Source organism: Ambystoma mexicanum, chromosome 14 (assembly GCF_040938575.1).
Source record: "Ambystoma mexicanum isolate Mex_15411 chromosome 14, UKY_AmexF1_1, whole genome shotgun sequence".
In the NCBI taxonomy this organism is placed as follows: domain Eukaryota; kingdom Metazoa; phylum Chordata; class Amphibia; order Caudata; family Ambystomatidae; genus Ambystoma; species Ambystoma mexicanum.
The window spans coordinates 294,763,370-294,786,755 of NC_090940.1; the positions used below are offsets into that span (position 1 = coordinate 294,763,370).

A 23,386-nucleotide genomic window follows, 5' to 3' on the forward strand; every position below is an offset into this window, starting at 1 on the left:
CGGCCAGTAGCTGCCACTTCAAAAACCTCTCCTGGCAACCAGGGTAAGCCCCCCACTTGACACCCCCAGCAAAATGCATACAGTCCACAAATCTAAATGCAAGGCACATTGTGACTGGCAGTGTGCCTCCCTCCATTCCATTTAGGCTGTGGGTGTGGCAATGGGAAGTAAACTCATCCCCAGCCAATCCAGGGCAGTCCTCAAACAAAAAAGGTTGCATGGGCAGGCAAGGCCATCGCGCATAAGCGTGCCTCTCCCTGTTGACCTTTGGCACCCTTTACATATAGCCACAGGCTTTGAATTCCATGGTAAACCAATGTCAGAGAGCTTTTTCATAACACGGCTGGAAATTGAATGGTTTTAAAAGGTTGTGCGCCACTGCATTAATAACCTCTCCTTTCTACGTACCAAATATAACTCCATATCTGTAATGGCAATCTCTGAGATTATGCCAAATAATGGCAATGACAATCTCTGATCTTATGCTAAATAATGGCAATATCTGAGATCATGCCAAATAATGGCAATGACAATATCTGAGATCATGCTAAATAATGGCAATATCTGAGATCATGCTAAATAATGGCAATGACAATCTCTGATATTATGCTAAATAATGGCAATATCTGAGATCATGCTAAATAATGGCAATGACAATCTCTGATATTATGCTAAATAATGACAATATCTGAGATCATGCTAAATAATGGCAATGACAATATCCGATATTATGCTAAATAATGTCAATAATGAGAGTATGCTAAATAATGGCAATGACAATATCCGATATTATGCTAAATAATGGCAATATCTGAGATTATGCTAAATAATGGCAATGACAATATCCGCTATTATGCTAAATAATGGCAATGGCAATATCTGAGATTATGCCAAATAATGCCAATGACGATCTCTGAGATTATGCTAAATAATGGCAATGGCAATATCTGAGATTATGCTAAATAATGCCAATGACGATCTCTGAGATTATGCTAAATAATGCCAATGACGATCTCTGAGATTGTGACAAATAATGGCAATGACAATATCCGATATTATGCCAAATAATGGCAATGACAATATCCGATATTATGCCAAATAATGGCAATGACAATATCCGATATTATGCCAAATAATGGCAATGACAATATCTGAGATTATGCTAAATGTTCTGCAAGCCCACAAAACCAGTCTGGTTGTAAGCAATCACTCGCCAAGTCACTACACTAAGACAATTGCCAGGAAATCAAAACTGGGGGGGGGTGCACATCCCCCCCAGATTGCTCCACAAATCCCACCCTGAGCCAAAATCCCACCCCAAAGGCCCCAGTTCATCATCCACAGATCCAAGCACTTTCTCCTGAGCAGATCCCGCGACACTGCAAGGCCAAGGGGCAGCTGCAGAACCTTCTGTGCCCTCTCAGCTTCAGTGGAACGCCCTTCCTCGTTGCCATCTCAGACACAGATAGCACCGTAAAACAGCCCGGCTACCAAGCAAGATCTTCCAGGTGGCATTCCCGCCGATCTACCAAACAAGCGCCAAGAGGCCAACTCTGTGGCCATTCTTATCAACAATTCCCCAAATGAATATGAGGGGGGGGAGATAAGAGGCACGATATGCAAGTGCATCTATACAAAATCAGGTGGTCCCGCTACAGTGGAGTACCCCCCCCCCCCCCAATCCCTCCCAGGATTCCCGTTTGAGAACCTGCAGGCTAGCAACTAGTGAGCAGGAAACCCAACGATCACCCATTTTAAGACCTTTCCACCACGAGCGCGCACACCTTGCTCATTTAGTTAATACAGTCAACTTTAAAAGCATCCGTTTATTACAGTGTAAAATGGAATTATATAACTTAGGATATAGAAAAACAAAGGTTACAGAATGTACATTATTTTTGCTCAGCTGTAGTAAACCGAGGCACGGGGGCATGCGGCCATGCAAATGCTTGAAGCCCTTGGAGTGTGATACATGGATTAGGAGCTGAGCGGCGACAGCGGGCGTCGACGGCCAATGGAAATGGCGGTGATCCACATTGGATGTGGGGCAGGAGATTGGGGGCGAGGAAATGCCGATACAGCACTTCTCAAGGCAACTGAAAGCGATTCCCTTTGGGTTAGCACCATAGAGTCCACAATAAGTCCGCACATGGCATGGAGGTCACCTGATGTTCACGTATTTCATACTGTGCTCATATAGGATTGTGAGAACCCAGTTTTCCCACCCGAAAAAACGTCCATCCCCCAAGATCATCCAACATCTTCACTAGAGGGGACATAAATTATCTCGTTTAAATATTTTGGAAAAAACCTATGGACATATTCACAAAAATTGGCAGTGGCAAACATATTGCATCAAACAGTTGTCATCAACTTTAGAGAGCCCGACCGAAATCGGAGTATTTTCTTCTTGAGGTTATGGGAAGCCTTTATTTTTACAAAGGCTTTCGCAGTCTTGTGCAGTTCTGCGGCAGTAGCCGTCGGCATAGGAAGAGTCTGAACAAACTGAGACCAAATAAGCCCCCCACTTTCCTCAGAGTCACTGGACGTGGTGCTTTCCCCAACAAACTCCACTTCGCTCAAGCTAGACTCGCTGTCCCCAAAACAGTTGGTTGTGTAGTTGCTCTTCTCGTCCTCGCTGGTGTCGACCACAGTGGAGTGGAAGAGAGACTCGCACTCGGCGGAATATTCAGAATCACTGGCAACGTATGCATAAGGGCTGGGATATGGGAGCTGAACCTGGGCCGAAAAAACACCCACTGGTTCCAATCCGTTTCGCCTTTTGGCTCTTCGAAGGGCTTCTTCGTAGGACATCTCCACGGGGGACTTCCATCGCCGGTAATCGCCCCGCTTATATTTTGGCTTAGCCAAAACACCCTCTTTCCCATGTGCATGAGGTCTACTCAAAGCTTTTGCCATGGCAAGCGACCTACTCGGATGGCCGCTCTCAAGCTGCAAGTGAACAGTCTTCTTGGCTTTCGGAGTGAGTCGCTTTACTTTCTTGGGTACATCCACATCCTCGGAAAAACGACACTTTTTACCAACTTTCGGTTTATCCTTCAGTGTCTGTGACCCATTATCCACCGTATGCACGACGCGGGTCCGGTGTTTCAAAGTGGAGCTCTTAATTTTTATATTTCTTGTGCCTTTGTGAAGTTTGTGCTCTTGCTGCTGGGCAGGAATGTACTGTGCGTTCACGAGCAAGCCTTCGTCCAAACTCTGCGAAGAAGACCCTTCACTTTTAAAGTCCAGCTGTGGTCGCTGCATGGCCGGTGCTGCTTGATATGGAGACCTACATGTTTTCTGTGGAGCCATTTTTTTGGGCAGTTGGGCAACTTTGTTGTCCGGTTGCAACGCAGTGTACCTACATGGACTTTCCTTCATGGGTGGGGCGGAGACTAGAATGGGCGTGGGTTTGTTGAGATGGACAGTCACCACAGGACTACAGCTTAGAACGGGGGATACGGACTTCCCGTTACCGACGGTTAGGTTTTTACTCGGAAGTTCATTGACACAGCTTTGCGGGTAGTTGGTTGATGAAGGCATCCTACGGCTTTCCAGCTGTTCACTCTGCACTTCTTTAGGGCACTGTTTGGGCGGTGAAAATGTGCTAACATCCAAGGCATTTGTTCCACTGGAATGTAAACATGCTGGCTTTACATTCTTCAGGTTAACGCTGTTACTCTGAGAAACACCACCGGTCTGCCGAAGACAGATGCTACCATGCCTTAAAATGCCCTTGGAAGGATCTGCATTCACGCTGGTCCGCGGTTTGTTAGTCCTTACAGGGTGTACTTTTTTCTGTATGACCCCCAAAATGTAGCTGTCCAACTTCTTATTTGAAGAACATTGTGTAGTGCGAGGATTGGTTTGGGACAAAGTTTCAGATTTGACCGTGCTCGTTTCAGATTCGGTGCAAGCATCCATCCCAGGGCAACCAAGTCTTTCTTCCTTGAGGCTTCCCATGACAGACGCGAGAAACATCGGGCTCTGCACCGCAACCGCGTGAAGAGGGCTGGGGTACCGGTAGACATCACTCCCATTTTTAGAAACCAGGTCACATTGGTACCTGGGGTGGACGTCCGCAACTACTTCGGGGGAGCTTGAATTTGGCACAGACAAAGAGCGGCGGACAGAGTTCGACGCGGGGTCTTCACTGTGGCCATCTTTGTGGTCTATCCAGTCTAAGAGGTCATCTGAAATGCAATCAAAACAAACAGTTAAAAGACTGTTTCGACACCGAGTCCGAGCTGTGCAATAAATATCACATTGGCTGAAGAGGTTAGGTTGGTGCTATAACTCCCATCTTCTGAAAACAGAGCAGATGGAAGACTTGCTTATGTAAACGCATTTGCCCAGATTGTGTCAATTTATTTTTTATTATTAATTTGTTTGGCTGAAAATATCAAACTTTCAAATCAGCATAATTGAGACATATTAAATGTATTTAAATTAATCGAAATTATTCAAAGGTAACAAACATTCCGTTACAAACAAGTTAACATATCAATGCAATTCTTTGAGGCAATGACAGGCGATATATAACAAGAACATTTTATCAGAAAATCATATCAAACACCACAAGACATTACACAATTAAAGTGATTGGCATCTGGTGAAAAAGCATAGAGACTTGATAGCTGGCTAAACATTTGGCAGAAGTGTGACCATGGGGATAGTACCTATAGAGCAAGAGACATTAAATACAGAGGAACTGTGGTATGTTATACATTATAGGGTCTGGTCGGGCAGCGATGATGGAATAATTGCTTCAAGAAACTGAACTACAGCGATCTCGATGGCTATCCCAGTGTTTGAAAAGATGAGCTGCCATGTAGAATTGGAGTCTAAAGAGCAAGAGATAGGGATAACGTTTAAAGTATAGATGACGTTTGTTTGCAAAAAAGCAGGGCAATCTACAATAAGATGGTGAGTCAATTTAATGCAAGCAGTTTCCCCAGTCTCTGTGACAAAGAATTGGATATAGAAATGTGATGCGCCCGCAGGCTCTTGCAAACAGGAGCCAAAATAAGTCATGTTCATGTTGTGAACATTGACCGTGTGTAGTTGCAGCCACCGTTCTATTGAATGGCAGTCAGTGAAACCAGGTCTCCGTGTTTTAGAGTAAGCATCGCCTTCTCCCTGAATCTATAACGTACAGCTGTTGTGTGGTCACCCTCAGAAGAGGAGGGGCAGGACATAAGGTGGAGAATGGCAGCTGCTCGGCACCAGCGCAGTTTACCTCTGCTCAGAGTTTCAGCCAGGAAAACAAATGCGAAACGCTTCATATGAAACATTTGGGAGCTCTCGCGATGTTCTTTTAAGGCCACTGCTAGCAGATAATTACATGCGTCTAAAGGCCTTGACATTTAAGAGGAAGATGAACGTTCTATGCAAGCGCCTTGGAAAGTGGCTAGTTAGAAAAAACAGGTTTCTGCCAACCTTGGAAGTTGTCCAAGTTAGTTTTGCTGCTAGCTTTTCCCCTCCCTCAAATCTCCCGCTTCTCGTCTTTGTGCTCCATTTTCTTACAGCTTCAAAATACAAAGTCGTACTGCTTTGGCTAATCCTGCTTCACCATGAGATTAGCTTTTCGTTTATGTTAACTTAAATCATTGCATTTTAAGATCAACTTCTGTGGCATTTGCCGTCTAATATTTTTGTCATCCTCTATAGCTACTGGGCTGAACTCATTAGCTCTCCGTATGTGTTTCTATTATGCACAATGTCAACAAGAAAAACAGTCAAAAGAGTTGAGGAGCATTGGAAAGCTGTATTAAAAATGTTTGATCAGCTGTAAAACTGGAAAGCACTCCTTCAGTGGATGGCAAATGCTATACCCTCAAGAAACACTAAGCGGATCACTACATAACATAACCTATATATTTCAGGTTTGCATTGCAACTGGGGTACCATGCTGCAAGTAGGCATTTAGACCGAGCTCGAAAATTTAGGGGAGCTGAGAGCTCCTGCGTGTGGCTTAGAAGAACCTGGTTAGCTTGACGCCAACAGCTACCAGGGGCTATTTCTGGCTCCCCAGTTCAACTGATGCCGAACAAACATCAATGGGTATGCACGTCTGTGCATTTAAACATTAGGACACATCAATATGACATTTAAAGCATAAGGGGTCATAAATAATGGACACGATTCTATGTTTCCATCTTGTGTTAATTCAATTTGCGGAACACTATGCACCGGCTCCTCGCTTGCTAGTGGTATCTCCTGGTCACTGATCAATTTACGGAACACTGTGCACCGGCTCCTCGCTCGACAGTGGTATCTCCTGGTCACTGGTCGATTTGCGGAACACTGTGCACCAGCACCTCGCTCCCCAGTGGTATCTCCTGGTCACTGGTTAAGGCTGCATTACCGGGAGCTGCCTTTAGCTCTTGCTTAACCAATCTTAATTTCGAGCCCTGTTTAGAGATTGATCAACCTCATGCTCGCAATGCCGATGAACGAGCCCCACCTTATAGAACTACGGGAATCTGAATGCATGGCCTCCTATGGCGGTGAAGGGGCAAGGTGGAGGCCCTCATGAGCCCACAGAACGCACCCGCATGCAGAAAGTAAGAGATCGGCATACTGATTCACACTGAAATTACATCAAAGCCACCAACATATCAAAATCATACCAAGGGTGCATATCTATTGCCGAAACCAAAAAGTAATACTAGCAGGGCTGAACATGTCAAGTTGCAAGCTACTTCTTAGCCATAACAATCCACTTGCCACCTCATTCTACACATTCACACAGCATGCCATTTCTTACATGTCAAGAGTCAATTACTGCTAGCCAAACAAAGCAGGGATTGAAATATTAGAGAAACACAAGCTAAAAGCAGCTTCTGTGTACCCAGCATTAACCAGTGATTAGGAGCTACCACTGGAGAAAGCTAGTAAATAGTTTTCCGCAAATCTAACTTCCACATAAGATGCAAACATATCCTTGTTTGCTTTATCAAGGACACTTTATGCTTTAACGGTCATATACATGAGTCCAAATGTTTATGTGTAGATTATGCCAAATACACCAAGTTAAATTCACATTGCTGCATTTGTCCGCATCAGTTGGCCTGGGGAGCCAAAGTTAACTTCTGGGAGCTGTTTGCATCAAGCTAACCAGGATCTTCTAGGCGATGAGCAGGAGCAACAAATCTCCCAGCTGCCCCTCAATTTCAAACCCTCCCCAATGGATAGTGGCGAGTGCAAATGGTGCAGCCTGATACCAGCGCATTTCTAACAAAGGAGCTGGACAGGGCAGGTAATCTAAGAGCATGAATGCATTAGACTTCTAGTAAAGACAATGTGTTCCATCAATTAAGCACTCGCTCTTCAGGTACAGTCTCTAGACGGTCCAAGTAAGATTGCCCCAACCAGCAGCCTTTGAATGGGCCTTAAGCTCAGTTGGTCTTCCCGAATAACCATTAAAAGGCATCCTCATCAAGGTTCACATTTCTTTGAGCCAATGCATTGCAGATTTCAGAAGCCGACAGCCCGTAATCATGATCTTTGTCTGCGGATGGCACAGAGGGCTCAGTTAGGTGCTGCACCAGCTGCAACAGCGGCCATGCCTAAAAGGTCACTGCTTCAAAGTCTTGCACAGAGACTTAGATTTATGCGCAAAGTAAAAGGGGAACCGATTGGAGTCTAGCAGTAACAAAACTGGGTACAAAGGGGAACCGATTGGAGTCTAGCAGTAACAAAACTGGGTACGTGAAGGGCACTTTCAAGCTTCCACTAAAAGGATGGCCCTCCATACCCACACAATAAGAAGTTTTTGATGTTGCAACTTCTTTACATTAACTATTTTTACCATCATCAGGTGGGCAGTGAAAACTGACCAAAGCCGATTCCCCCATTCTACAGCTTCCTCAACCAATCCACAGCTTCCTCAACCAATCCACAGCTTCCTCAACCAATCCAGAATATCCGGCGTCTCTCAGCCCTCCAAGGAAACGGCGGGACAGATCACCAATGTGCTCCACAAAGGGCCTGCTACTGTGAGCAGCAGCAATGGCCGTTCTAGACCAAGAAAAATGCTTTCTTGGCATTTCTCAAGCCATTACAGCGTTTATATAAACAGTGCCCAAGCAGCGCTGGGCATCAGTCTTCCACAATTGATAATGTATTCACCAAGCATTGAGTAAACAAATTGTTCACCGACTGGTTTATCCAATTCACATTTTTTTGGCCCTAACACGTCAGGGTCAGGCTTACAGAAAAAGCTCATCTAAAGCATTTTGGAAGCAGTGTGTTTGCGTAGTCAATGATGTACAATTGTTACCAGGGTGCTCCAAATGACTGCAATCATGCCAAAGAAATCAATGTTTGATATTTGGTGGGAGAAAGAAAAGCGTTTAATCTGATAAAATGATGGGTCACCGGGTGTCAGAGACCAGAAGTTATTGGAACTGGTAGCCATGGCATCATTCCCTGTGCGCGAGAATAGGTGTGAACAGAAACACCATCGCATTGACCCGTGCAAGTGCCCTTACATCAGAGCACCAAAGTCACGAACCACCAGTGACAACAACTAGGAGCCAGGCTTGCTGTTGGACCCAAACCAAATGGCACCCATCAGTGTGATCCTCCCGCAGCTTCAGTAGCCCACTGCTAAGGTGCAAGCACCGCTTACAGACCATGTAAAACACCCCCTAAACGTGCGCGCAACACATGAAATTGCACCCTCGAGCCAAGAATTTGCAATCCTCCGAGAAGCAGACAACCACTTAACCAACATCTGCTGCAGGAAGCAAATGCTTCAAATTCCGGGGCCGAGCAGTACACCATAATGGGTTCCACTCAAGGAATTGGGGGTCTGCAGAAAAAACTGAAAATTAGCATTCTAGGTTTTTAGCCCCTTGCGGTGCCAGCTCCATTAGTGACCCCCCCCCCTTCCTTTGCCCTTCTGACCCAATCACTGACAGGTTCCTAGGGCCATACAACAGGAACCTCACTGAAAAGTAATTTTCTCAAGAAGAGCAACGCCAATGGCCATCGCAAATACATAAATTGGTGAATGGCACTTAATAGGGGTACACCATTTAAAAAAGATATATATGTTTCCGGTTAAGAATGCGCCAATCCTAGATTAGACTATAAATGGATATCGCAATCCTCAAAATAGAGTGAGAGGGGGGTTAGATCAGGGGTCTGCAACCTTTGATGCTCCAGATGTTTTGGGCTACGATTTCCATGAATACAGTCGATGGTAAATGGTGAGTTGACGTCCTAAACATCTGGAGAGCTGCAGATTGCGGGCCCCAGATATTGTTTGTAGATCGATATTGCAAACAGATCGCAGAGCGTCTATGTAGACTGAATGGAGGACATCGCACTCGAATCCTAATCTAGATTGCGGAGGGACATTTGAAGACGTTTGATCAACAAGATGGGGAGAGCAGGGTGGAGGAAAAGTGAGGTCTGGAGCGCAGACGTACAGTACCCACTTGACGATATGTTAAGAATTTGAATAGCGTAGTCGGTCGAGAGGCCGCTCTTACCTGCAGATTTCGGTCGGCCGTCGGGAAGGCTCAGCGAGACGTCCAAAGGACTGCCGAAGCAGGTGCTTGACTGGCAACTGGACAAACATTCACTGAAGACAGAGTTGGACGAGTTGGACAGGGATCCAGAGGCCCCGTCACTCAATTCATAGAAACCTGCAAGTACAAAAAGCATTGTTAGCCCAAACCAGCACTTCCAAACTTGCAGACTTAGTTTTAGGCAATTCTAGAGCTCGGTTTTATGGTGGAAGAATTGACTTGCAGTACTCTGGTAAAATTGGAATCGATAAATACAGTCCCAAGTTCCACCAATGGAACAATGTGTGCCGTGCCTTGCCAATACATCATATGGCAACCAATGGGCCCAACACTAACCTGCCACAGGGAACAATAAGTGACCTATTCAAACAGGAGTCCTTGCCGACTGGTGTACGTGGTAAAACTACACAGTCTCACAAAGCGAACATTGCAGAATAAAAACATACAAAAAAAGGTTTGTGTGTGAAAATATAACCAAGAAAATGTAGTTTTCAAAATGTAGTCATTCTATACAAGAAATATAAAATGTAAAAATGTTGCCAGCAATAAAGACGCCAAAAGAGCAATTCATTTTTAAACACAAAAGTACAAGGCTGAAGACCTAGCCGTGACCCAAATACCTAATAAAATAAGGCAGTCGCATGTCCTCGACAATCACCTTAGCCCCCACCCTTTTGCTCATCCTTAAGAGACACCGCAAACGTAGGCTTTGCCTAAACCTTCAACACTCTAAAGCATGAACAAAGGACTTGATACATAACACTAAATAGAAAATCGTAGCACACAACACACCCGATCAACAGCCCTGCCCACCAGCAACAGCCCTGCCCACCAGCAACAGCCCTGCCCACCAGCAACAGCCCTGCCCACCAGCAACAGCCCTGCCCACCAGCAACAGCCCTGCCCACCAGCAACAGCCACCAAATCTCCCTATCCCTTTAACTCGAACCAAACAGCCTGGTTAAGCCTAGCCTTTGCATAACCCCTAACCTAACATTTACCTTGCCCCTTACTCTTCCCTAGCCAAATCCCAACCTCACCAATCCTCCACAACCCCCTGCCTTGAACCTAACCCTATCCCAACCCTCCACAACCCCCTGCCTTGAACCTAACCCTATCCCAACCTCACCAACCCTCCACAACCCCCTGCCTTGAACCTAACCCTATCCCAACCTCACCGACCCTCCACAACCCCCTGCCTTGAACCTAACCCTAATTCTAACCCTAACCCCCCCCCCCCCCCAAGCATTGCCGTAACCCCTATCGGCATCCTCCAAACACCACATCCTCCACACCCCTATTAAACCTGATGCTTACCAAACAGTGCAGTGCATTTTTGACTACTTTTCAGCTCAATTTTTGCAACTTTCCCCCCCCCCCCTCAACCCTTTATTTCAAAGGTTTCAAAACGATGTTTTCACCGACTACATTTTAGTTGGCAACATTTTCAGTGGATACCAAAATAAATGAACCCCATTACCCTAGTGTATTAAATTCGTAGTAGTTTCCAGAGTCAGTCCCCCCCCCTAAGAATGAGGGGCATTCCTAAAGGCAGGGGCGTAGCCAGTGAGCTTTGGTGCATGAACCCCCTAGAGACTACACCCATTTGGAGACGCTTGCATTTCCAAACAGAAGGGCGGTTTAGCAGCTTAAGCTGGACTGCCTTCTTTTAGGGGCCTGGGGCCATAACCTTACGTGATCAGACAACATAACACAATTGAGTGGCCTGCCATGCTGAATTTCAGTGGCTTAAAAGCACGGGTCCAGAGACACTGGTAAGCGTCACTTTGCATGTCTGTGCGGAGCTCACCTGAACTAGGGCGGCTGTCCGTCTCCGGGTGCTCGTTGGGCGGCTTCTCCACGTCAATGCGCAGGTCGCTTATTTGCTTGTCCAGCTCGTGGAGTTGGTTTAACAGACCAGCATCTCTTCTCCTCAGACAGTTCTGCACAAGTTAAAAACGAGAACTTCCAAATGTTAAACACCAATCGCAGGACAGCACACCACAACACAACACACAAAGGAAGCAAACGAAGGAAGCAAACGAAGGATACGCGTTTTGCAAGCCAAGCAGGCTGGGATGTCTTAATATAGAGTTTAATACCTTCTTAAACTTTGATCAGACCAATTCCTCAATTAGTTTGACACATTAAAGGCTGGTGGGACAGGAGACAGAACGGGTGGAACCTTCACCCCGCCCACAATGTGTTGCTGGGGATTCGTTCTGCTGAAAAAACAAGGCGCGGCTTTCCTGAGCAACACCCACCCACCCACCAGATGCAGGCAGGCCTTCAGAAATTACAAGTTACCCAGGGGCACCTGGAAGTTGCAGGCGAGAACGCCTGCATTTGGAGCTGTGCTGGGTGGACTCTAAAGGCCAGAAAAATGCTTTATAGGGTGGAGGGGAGGGGGGGCATCTATTCAAAGCCATGCTGGACACACATGTTTGATGAAAAACTAGAATTAAAAAGATCTAGAAGAAACAAATGACATGCCCTCTGAACTATTGTGTGGACCGTCATAACTTAGTGTCAACACAGACTTCAACTGCCTTATTCTATATAGGGAGGGCCTGCTACCGTTGGCGGTAAAAGGGACAATACCATCAGTTGTAGACGAGCGCCAAGTAGAAGCGGGCCAAATAGCACTACATTGAATAGGCAGAGCTAAACGCCTCAACATCAACCACTGGGGTATTGAGTCCAGCTTGTGGGGTCCATTATGGGGTCTAGTGTTTAGAACCGAAAGGCAGCATAGAATTCTGAGACGGGGTGTCCTTTGTAGCATCGGGTCCCAGTTTGGGGCTGCATCCGGTTCGACAGTTCAGGACAGGAGGCCATGTCGAAATCTGGATATTCTAGAATAAATGGTGAGGGGTCATAGCACACTTCCCGCGAGAAGAGGCCCCAGGACGGTCCCCCCTGCGCCCACTGGCGGGAGACCCCAAAGGACATTCCAAGAGGATAAACACTGTAGCATACAAGCATTTTTCAGCAGGAGAACACTAAAAACACAACAGTCCAGAGTGAGACCGGAAACAGACAGGGTAGCAAATGTGCGAAAGCATGAGGGTCGCTAGGTTGGAGGAGGTCGACAGGCCGGACAAGGCCCAAGCCATAAGAACAAACGTGGACACTAACCCCCACCCGCCCTCCTCCCTCCCCCCTCCCCAGCCCAATATCCTGAAGGCCTTGGGGGCGGGGTCACAAAGGTAGTCATAGCTAGCTAGCCCTCAACCTTTTAATGCACAGAGCGGGCGAACACCAGATTGTTTTTGGCGGGTCTGCGCTCATTGAACTGTATGGGCCTGAGGGGGCATGGCGAGTGAGTAAACTGATTACATTGCGTGAGACAGCCGCCGAAAGCAGCCTAGATCTGTGGAAAAAATATACTACTGGGTGAGCTGAAGTGCCACTGGAGGCAGTAGTTTTAGTAAAACGGCGCAGGCCAGCCTTCTCCACAATGAACCCCGCCATTTCTTGCTGGATGGACGCACGCCCAGCAAATGAACCGGGTGATATTTAAGTCCGTCACTGGTGCACAAACAAGAAAACAGACTCGCCCAAAACACATCAGCAACGGCCTATTAAATCTAAATGTCCAGTGGGTCCAGCAAAAGAAATGTGGTCACCAGCATTACACCAAAGTTATCTATTTCCATTAAGTGCGTGTCTCAGCCCTAAACACTGGGTTCGACGCCCGTGGTGTGGTCGACGCGGTGGTGCTAGGGGGACCCGCACGAGCGCCCCAATACACCTCCACAGACAGTGAATGTGGATTGGCCTCCGAGCAAGGGCTGTGTTTACTCTCTCGGGCAGGCAATTGAAAGGCGAGGGTTTATTTAAACAGCGGGTAATGATGCGGTGGTGTATGCGCCCCACTTATCCCAGGGGCATTGCAAGGCGCACACGGCGCTCTGACAGGAATGCAAACACACAAGGGCCCGTTCTCATCCCTGCTAGTGGAGCACGGAAGCGTGTAGCTTTGGTTGCAGAATGCCTGCTGGACTGCCTGTCAGTCATGTGCCAGGGGGCTGCCCAGTCACCCCAAAGATGCAGCCTGGAGCTCACAACTAGGGGAGGCTCCCACCAATGTAAACACTGGCCCCTGGCCGAGGGGAGGCAAAGGGCGCTCTACAGGGTAGCAGGCCCGTATGCTCACCTAGGAATGCTCCCTCAAAAAACATTCGGCTACTGTCCAAAAAGCACTCGTCCTGGGGAAATAGCCCACTGTGTGCTCAACCCATTGGGTGAAGCCCGTGCCACTCCCCAAGGCGACTCGACTCGAGTTCAACAGGCGGGACCTCTCCCTGGCACCTAATCCAAGGGTAGCCTGCAGGGATACTCGCCCACTGGAAACCTGGCACGCGTACCCAGGCGATAGCCATGAACACTTGCCTAGGAGCACTCAGATACTTGGGTACTTCGACCAGGGGCCGCTGGCACTTCAGGGGGCTCACCCAGGTTACTAGGGCAAAGGCTAACCACGGGGGGTCAAGAGTGCATGACAATACACACACAAATATTCTACATTAATCCTTAGCTGCCAATGGCCGCCTCGTGGAATGCATGACAAGGAGAACCAAAGACACCAAGCAGAAGGCTCTCGGCAAAATTGGGTGAAACCACCAAGTGACAGAACTTTGAATCACTCAACCACTGGGAATGCCATTGTGTATGTTGCCTCTGCCAACCACACGCACATCAGTGCCCGTCCCACCCCCAAAAGCGCCAAAGCACGTTTTCATGCCACTCTGCGTCAATGGAGTGCATTTTAGCAGCGTGCTGGGCCCAAGCCTACTCGAGGCGTGCCAGTGGCCTCGCTGATGCCAAACAAGGCAGGGCACAGAAACAAGCAAGGAAAACGCATTGGCCACGACCGGGGTTGTCAGCCATAAAACCGGAGAAACCCTCTGGCTCGCCAAGAACACGGTGTCCAACCTGCGGCCATACAGAAGGGCAATCCGGTGCCAAAGAACAAACCTCTTTATAATAAACCAATGTCCACTCCTAACCAACCACAGCGGCAGGAAAGTGGGTGGCAAAGAGAATTCTAATTACGGGTTTAGAATGTTGGCCCAATCCTTCCGCTCTGAAACACTAAAGTACATTTTAAGCGAAATCCAATTATAAAATGTGTTGATTGAAACGGGCGGGGATTGCGACACGCGACTCATTCGCCATCGCGATGATGTGTGGAAGGAGGAGGGTTCCAATCGGCACCTTTCACACATCTGTGAGAGTCGCTCCTGTCCTCCTTTCTACACGAGCCTGCGGGGAGAGGCCGGGCGGCGAGTCCCTGGGCCGCCACTGCCCTCTGCCGGACTCCCAGGCGCACTGCATTCGTTTCAGCTCCCTGGCTGGCGCTGCTGCAGCTGCAGCCCCGGGGAAGCGCAGACAGGCCGAGGGCGCTCTTTCCGCCGCGCAGGAATCTTTACACACTCCTCTGTCTCCATCTTTTCGAACCGAAGTTGTGCACATGCATGATTTGCAAACCCCGACCAGGCGCGTGCAGGCTGCGGGGCTAGTTTAGCAATTGTGGGGTGTAGCATACCGGTCGGGTCGGCCCTGAAGCGTCTGCCCTCAAGGCGCTTCCGCCGCTCCCGCAGACCGCGGGTGAGAGCCCAAGGGCAGACTATGGACAACGTGAAACCAGCCGGCTTTAAGTGCGCACAGTGGCCACATCTGGGGGCGTCAGAGAGCGTGGACACGGGTTAATGGCAATCTCTCGAGTACACACGTGTGTGCCGAGAGGCCGGCCTCTCGGCACCTGCATCCCAAGGGCACCGGTCTCATCTACCTCTCCGAGGTCCAGCGCAGAGCAGGGAGGGCATTACGTAGAGTTGTGGGCGATATACGAGCAGGACGGTCACCAGGGAGGGGGGTGCATGCACAAGGGAAGGAACAGACTACACGGGAGTTGGGCTAGCACCCCTTAAGGGGGCCGAGCTGCAGGGGGTGAGGCGTCTCTGTATAGGCGGCAAAGGCAGAGCATGTCGCGATGTGCAAGAGAGGGTGGCATTGTGATAGCAGATGGCTTACGTGGGTAAACGGGGGACAGAAGAGACACATCCAATCGGCTGCACACACAGGCGCGACATCGCGGAGGGACAGCTCCGGCACAGGAGTGACATCTAGAGCAGACAAATTCCGCCCGCCCCGATTCTACGGTGTGAGCGTGTCTGGCGGAGACACGAGAAGACTGTTGGGGCCGGAGGAGCTCTGTTCGATATATTAAAGCATTTACGAAGGAGCTGCTCGTGTTGAGTAGCCTCCGCGAGCCTCCGTGGCAATACTGAGCCAGAGGCGAGATATTGAGGGGTTAATGTGTGGTCGCCGTGAGACATGTCACGGTGAAAAGCCGTACAGTGGAGGCAGGGCGCTAAGCAACGCGGACCGGCGAGGGGCCACAACCGAGGAATGCAAGGGTGCCTCCAGCACAGGGGAGGAGGAGGGGTGTGTGCCCGTTCTCGGGGGACTTTCAGCTGAGGAAAATGTGAGATTTGCTCCCCCCCTGGGTAGGGCGTGCTATTATTAAGACTATCATGGGGGGGGGGTGAAGATGTGAATGCGGGCGAGGTTGGATTCGTGCACAGTATTGGAGAAAACGGGGGGGTGACTGCTGCGGTGGAGAGATTTGCGACTGACTGGAGAGTTGACACGGGGGTGAGATAGGGGTCAAGTGCCAGCCCGCTAGGGGGACATTTGCCCTAGTGGGGGGGGGGGCATTTGTTTTACGCCGGTTGAGTTAGTATTCCGGTGGCAGCCCCTGCAGTGGAGATTTGCATTGTGATGCTGCCGTGGGAAGGCCTGGGAGGAGAGAGATATTTGGGGGCGGGAGGGGGGGTGTATGCATGATTTGTCTCCCGGTGCCATGTGCTAGGATGCGAGAGGGGAGAGATTTTACGCAGGGTGAAATAGGAGTGAGATTCCGGGCAGGGATCCGCACGGGTTAGTGGGTGAGTTGGTATTCAGGTGCCATCTCCAGCATGGGAGATGTTAAGTGTTTTGAGGGGAATGGGGGGTCAGCCGTGTGGATGTACGCTGCAGCACCTGGGGAGATATGTTCCGCAGGGCGACAGACTTCATGTGCCACGGGGGAGATTTGTCCTGGTGGTGGGGGGGGGGGGCAAGGCAGACACTATCCGTAGCAGCCCATGCACATTGAGCGACCCAGAATGCCATGTGCAAGGGCTGCGATGGGGGGCGGCCATGGGAGAGATTTTCCGCAGGGGTGAAATAAGGTTATGGGGGTCACGGGCTGCAGGGGGAGAGAGCGCGTGTTGGGGCGCTGCAGAGGGGAGATTTGCATCTATCGCAGCGCGGAAGGCAAATGCAGTTAGTTTGAGATGCAATCCCCCCGCGCCGTTCACCGGGGGATCCCGCACAGGAGCGCTCCGTACCAGCTGCTTCCTCAGGAGCAAGATGTTCTCCTCCAGGATCCGCTCCTCCAGGCTGCGGGGCTCCGGCCGCGGGGGGCCCCGGGCCCCAGGGCTCAGCGCCGCCTTCACCAGCCCCTCCTGCCGGTGGCGCAGGTACTCCAGCTCCCCCAGCCCTGCCAGCGTGGCTTCCAGCCTCTCCCGGGTGCGCTGCCGCTCCGAGTCCGCCTCGCCCTTCTCCCTCCAGCCGCGGGGCTCCAGGGGCAGCGGCATCACCATCCTGCTTTCCGCGGGACGCTAGCGGGGCAGCGGCGCCCTGCCGGGAGGGGGCATGGGCGTGTGCCGGTGTCCGGTCTCCGTGCGGGTCCGGTGCTCCGCTTCTCTTCACTGCTGCCTCTCCAACAGGACGTCCCCTTTGCAGAATAAGCCAGAGGCTCCTCCTTTCATCCGAGCCGCCCTGTCCCCTCTCTCCTGCTTCGAGCTGCTCTGCGCTCCGCTCTACCCGCTCTCACACTTATAAGCGCACGCTCTGCTGACGTCGCGCGTTCCCTGTCAGCCCTCTGCGCGCGCGCTGCTTCTCACGGGGCGTGGCGCGCGCTTCTCACCTTCGGGCTTCGTAGCGCTGTTCCTTGTCAGGCTGGGGGAGATTGCAACCCCCCAGTCCCGCTTCCCCACAATTTACCGTCATCCTTGCTGAGATAATGATATGAGAAGCAACGTTATGTTTTTTTTCAACCGCTTTAGTCAAATCTTTTCAGAAGCAACACATTTACAAAGGAAATGCAAACCAATACACCAAGTGTCCGTTTTCAATTTTCCTTGTAACATGTACAGTGTAGAAAAACGACTTCAAGGGGTGTCTTTAAAGTGTTACACCCCGGTGTGTGTGTGTGTGATTTATTTTTGTAGACATTTCTTCTTTTTCATTGTTTATAATGCCTGTGCATTGGCCCACTGGAAGGCTTAAGTCTGACCACTTCTAAACCAAAGACAGTGTGTCTGTCCGTAAACCGCACGAAAACACAAACCTGGGATGCTCTGAGACCATACATGCCAACATTCGGCGACCAGAAATCTGTAGGAATCTTAAAGTTTCAAAAATAGCAAGTAGCATAATGATGACATCACAGGAAATGATGTCACACCCATTTTACCCACTGAAATGCCAGAGAAATACATCTGGGGGTTAGCAGTCGACGATTATCACGGCAGGGAGCTGAATCAGAAAACACCCACTGAAAAGCTATACATCTTTCTATGTCAGCAAGAGCCTGCTGTGGAGGAAGGGTGTGAAAAGGCAATGAGGCGATAACACTTCTGTGTATCCCAAGGGAAGTGATAGCTGCAAGGGCTCCCGCAAATGCAGCTTGTAAGGCAAGCCCCAGAACAAAAGTGATTAGTCTCGGGAGGATAGCTCGGGAGCAACATGCTCGCCTTGGAAGCAAGATGACATGGAGCAACACAGGTTTGATCCCCGGGTCTGTGTTTAGAAACCACTGGGTATTAAGCGCGTTGTAAATATCATATCATATAGAGAGAACTATATTGCTGTGTTATGTGACTAACTGGCAACATGGGGCAATTGCTATGAGCATCCCCGAGGCTCATGGCCCCTTTCACAGAAAAAGTTGAAAGGCCCTGATGCTGTACCTGCCCATGACACATGAGCTTCCTGGATTCGTTCTTAAGTTTACCTTCTTTTTGTGCACTGAGCTGCTAGCACAGTACCAGGGAGACACTTCTTTGGTGAGTGGGGAACAGGTCTAGAGTAGGTTTGACTAATGGGGAACGAATAGCCAGGAAGCAGCAGCCCCCCCTTAGGTGAGGGACACTCTGCTCTCTTCAATGTATTGGTGGGCTTAAGGTATTCATGAACCACGGTGGAGTTAAAAGTACATTTTTAGCAGTCTCTTCCATTTAGATGCAGTGTTCACCTGCTCAGACACACCAAGGGCAGCCATTTGATGGCAAATGGTCAGCAGGGTGGGTCGTAGTTTTTAAAAACAGTGTTCACTGTATTTCTCTCACGGGGCAAAGTGTTTCCATTAAAACCAGGTAAAGTATTACAGTTAAATTACTGCACATACTATGTAAACCACTCGATGTACAGAACATGTTTTGCATCATTGCATGTTACCCATCACAATTTACCATTTTCATTGCACAATATCATGTGTTTTACAATTTCACTGGTGGCTGTGTATTTATTCTTCCTTCCGGACATATAAAAGCCGGTAAGATAGCTCTCAACGGGTTGAGCGCTCGCCGCTGCGATCTGAGCGTGATCTGCAGGTCGCAAGTTCGCATCCAGGCAAGGCCAACTCAGCCTTTCATCCTTCCCAGGTCGATAAATGAGTACCAACTTCGGTTGGGTGATATTTTATGTAAATATGTGCTCTGTAAAGCGTTTTGGATAAAGGCACTAAATAAATAACACATCATTATAAAATGGAGCAGTGTGCTGGTTATAATACTCATATTATCACTCTACAGGGGGCCAAATAAATGTACTGCTTCTGTCTATTATCATTAAAAGTGTTAGAATAATGATCTAGTGGAAATTCTATTATTTTACATAAAGACGAAATCCAGACTCTCCCCAGATCCAAACTAAAAGGAGCTAAAAAAAAAAAAGTACACACGGCCTCCCGTTACATTTCCAAATGTTGCTGCTCGATTTAGAAGCACACACACCCCTACAACATACTACACCCACGGTGCCCATGATCCATTAAATGAATGAGCCATTTACCACGCCCACCTTCTGAATGCCTGGGATGGCGCGGGGCTAGGCAGGCCTGGGAATCCGTAGGATCGGACACTGAAATATGTAGGCGTTAGGGCTGCGTAAAAAGCACTAGGTTACAGCCCAAATCGGTAGGGTTGGCAAGTATGTGAGACCACTGTGGTGGTTGGTGACTTGGTGCCATGTGCGATTTTAGATGTTAGCATAGCGAATGAGTACTAAAAATCACTATTTGTATTGCCTTTTTAGGGCACTTTCACTTCTGCTTTGTGCCCAGTCTCCCGCTTTGGCCAGCTGGCAGAGAGGTCCCTGAATGCTGGACTTTGGGTGCACTAGAGTTGAGGTGTGTTGGATTGTGACCTGAAAGCTTTCTGCCCCGCTCCTCAGTCCTGTGAAGTGGCCTAACTGTGGGTAAAGCAGTGTACAGTGCACGTCATAGCTGCACAGTAACAGCCTGATCATAGTAACATAACCTGAGAGAATGGTGCCAGTCTGTCACTGTTTGGGTTGCCACCTGCCCGGATTTAGTCCGGGCTGGCTGTGTCTTGAGAGCTTTCTCCGGTTAACAGACAATACATCTGGATTTGATGTGCCCCGAGACGGCATTCATAGTTGGAAGACCCAGAAGCCAGTGCAAGCGGCTGGGGGTTTAGGGTGTGTCAGCCAGAGCTGAATGGGGTTCCTTCGAGCTGTGATTTACAGCTCGGTTGTCAGAAAAGGACCGCCCACTAGACATCAATTAATGTAAAATGGGTCATGGGGCAATGTTAGGAAAGATTTCTCTCTTAGCAACTTTCGGACCCCTAAACATTTTGCTTCATATTTTTGAATCTGACCTGAACTTTACTCAGTACAGGGAAGCTTTCTGCTTGCCTGCACTGGCCTTTTCTCATCGTTATGGGGAAACTGACAAGTCCTGCAGGCTGTCAGTACTGGGAAACTTTGTTTCTCTTAGTAGAGGGACTGTGTTGCCACTTATTGGAAATATTTTATCATTGTGTCAAGTACCTTACACTATCGCGCAATAGGGCTATTGTGTTTTATGGCCCTAGACACTCAATAAGGAATTTTTGGTGGTTATACAATGTGCCCTAGGATAGACTGGTGGCAGCAGAAGCCTTTTCTTATATTCGTGCAACTTTTTACCGGGTCATACCGCGTTTATCACGTTTGGGCCAAGACTGTGGCTAGTGTCCAATATGGCCGTGCCACGAGATCTTTTGTCAGTTCCTTTGGCCATTTTGCCCTCTGACCTTCCCCCTACCTTTCGAGGTGTGGGACCTCCTTAATTGTCCATGCAGTTGCCTGCGAAAGCGGATTCTTTTGCGGGTCCCTGCAGATCACACATGTAGGAACCCAGGAAGTGGGTTGGGACTGTCGGGTCCCAATACACATTACTGGTGCCAGGGTGTTTGGTGTGCATGAGAGCATGAAGACCACAGTGGCCCCTGATTGAACCGCTGCTGGCGTGCATGCATGGGGCAGATCTTCTCATTGCTGGGCCAGGTGCGAGAACTCACCTGACATTATATATGGGGAGGGGTCGTATGTCCATTTCAGCAGATCAGCAGTAGATTCAAAAAAGTCTGTAGACAGAAGCAAGTCTCCTGAAGAGCAGAGCAGAACAAAGGATGATCCTGAGATGCACTGAAGAGGGCTAGCACCCAAATCTCGTTCTGTCAGTCGAGCCCTGCTTTACGCTTGATCTAAGAGATCCTGTGCAGGTGCTTCGAACCATTGGTGTGGTCACTCTCGACGCCTCCTGGTAAACCTGCAAGTAAGCTTTCTCGGAAGTGTCCCTGGGCCATACAGTGGGCTGACCCGCCGAAAACGTGGGTACTGTGCAGGAGCATCACTCCTTCCAGTTTTGACCAGAGACGTAGCCGAACCCCAGTTTATCCTGCAAAGCACCTTTTAACTGAATTTCGCTGTCCCAGAACCTTCGGGTCACGAGACAGGAAGCTGCATCATACCGCAAGAGTTGGGTGCCCCAGCATCACTGTGTAACATTGACGGTCGCCAAAGGCGGTTTCCCCGCATTCCTTCCAGTGCCCTGAGGCCTGCTGTATCAGTGTTTTCTTCATTATTCAACCAGATTGAGAGTAGCAGCTCTTGTACCATACCGGATCTGTGTCAGAACCCGCAGTGCTTGTACATCAGAGAAGTGCACTGAGGGTGGAAAATTGAACCTCTGATGACTACCTCCAGACCTGCCCAGGCCTGGGCCAAAACCGAGCTAAAGGCGGTGAGTAGTGAACCCACTTACCGGTTGCCCATTGTTCATCCAACCGCATTTATGCACAGAAGTCTATGTTGGTCTTCCTTTTGTCTTGGGTAGTATCTGCTTCCTAAAGCCCTCCAAAAGCCGGGAACAGCTTTATTCACCATAGCAAATCCTCTCCTAACTTTTAGAACCCGTTTCGCACTTTCAGAATTCTTCCCCTAACTTTTTCCTGCATCCTAAGAAGTACTTTGTGAACTTTACGTACAACCAAGCGCTTTTACGCGCGCATCGGACATTGAGCACAAGGCTCCATTCATCTTAGGGCTGGACTCATAAAGTTATGGTTGCCATCTCTGAAGGTTGTCTGTGCTATAACATTTGTTCACCCTTTTCCTTTACAGGTATTGGTGGAGTTACTACCTTTCTTGCACTGTTTCCAGTGACTGTATATATGTTATATAGAGTGCTGCTTGAGCGATATCTTTACTATTTCATTTCATGACTCTTTTGTGTTTTTGTTTGGCCTATAATAAATAGTACATATTTTCATATACAACTGTCTAATTTTAATTCTTTGTGTTTCACTGTGTGTGCTCACCAGAAACCTCTTATCCCCTTCACCCTTCCTGAGACTTAGCCTTGACTGCTCCCAAAGCTACCGTGAATTGGTCTGGCTATCTTCCCAGAAGTGTTCCCCTGTTCATCTAACAAGGGTGGCCCCCTAAACATCTGTCCATCAGGCCAGAGTTTAGAAATCCATTCTAACAGGCAAGTTCACCGTAAGCGGCCGTTTCATGTGCAAATCTCCAACTCTTCATGCAAAGTGTGTAGGGCAGGGGTCTGCAACATTTGGCTCTCCAGATGTTTTGGACTACAATTCCCATCATCCCTTCCCAACATAGTCAATGTTGAGGCATCATGGGAGTTGTAGTCCAACACATCTGGAGAGCCGAAGGTTGCAGATCCCTGGTGCAGGGGCTATTATTATTGATAGCCAAGATGCCTTTTAAAGGAAATGTTGGGGTAATTCTCCCAGGTATACCAGAGGTCGTCTTGGTGTCCATCCGACTCTCAAGAGCCCAACACCCATCCCCAGAATAAACAGAGGACTCAGCCAATGGCAAGTTAGAACTGTGGTTTATTACAAAAAACCAACAGGGATCATACAAGACAATCAAGCTTCTCCAGTACTTCTCAGTATTCCATGGTGTGCGTCCCGGTTTTGTGGACAAATTTACATCATTCCTGGGCCCTTCCCCGAAAAACATCACCACAAATGATGTATGGAAGTACGCTATAGAGGTTATTCTACTGGTCCTTGCATGTCAGGTGGCTGGCCTGTACTGTCCCCAAGAAACTATCTATTACATTGTTGCAGAGTGGTGAGCTTACCATTGGTTCTTGCCCCTTGCCATCCACCCCTGCATTTCTATTCTGTGATTGGCTAGAGCTGATCTCCCCAGGCCTGGGACTTGATTTGGTTTTCAGCTCTCTG

The 23,386-nt window shown here is 48.8% G+C and overlaps 1 protein-coding gene across 2 annotated transcripts; it reads right to left on the reverse strand.

Moving 5' to 3' along the window:
• Positions 1–1,806: 1,806 nt before the first annotated feature.
• DACT1 (dishevelled binding antagonist of beta catenin 1) lies at positions 1,807–17,409 on the reverse strand. 2 transcript variants are annotated; one of them, XM_069637409.1, is made up of 4 exons: positions 16,946–17,409; positions 11,356–11,488; positions 9,507–9,662; positions 1,807–4,196 (listed from the first exon to the last, which is right to left on the reverse strand). In XM_069637409.1, exons 1-4 carry the CDS (start codon positions 17,198–17,200, stop codon positions 2,356–2,358), a joined length of 2,385 nt encoding a protein of 794 aa, XP_069493510.1. In that variant the 5' UTR covers positions 17,201–17,409; the 3' UTR covers positions 1,807–2,355. The 2 variants fall into 2 exon arrangements, with proteins under 2 accessions (XP_069493510.1, XP_069493511.1); XM_069637410.1 differs by lacking the exon at positions 16,946–17,409 and adding an exon at positions 15,585–15,839.
• Positions 17,410–23,386: the final 5,977 nt, after the last annotated feature.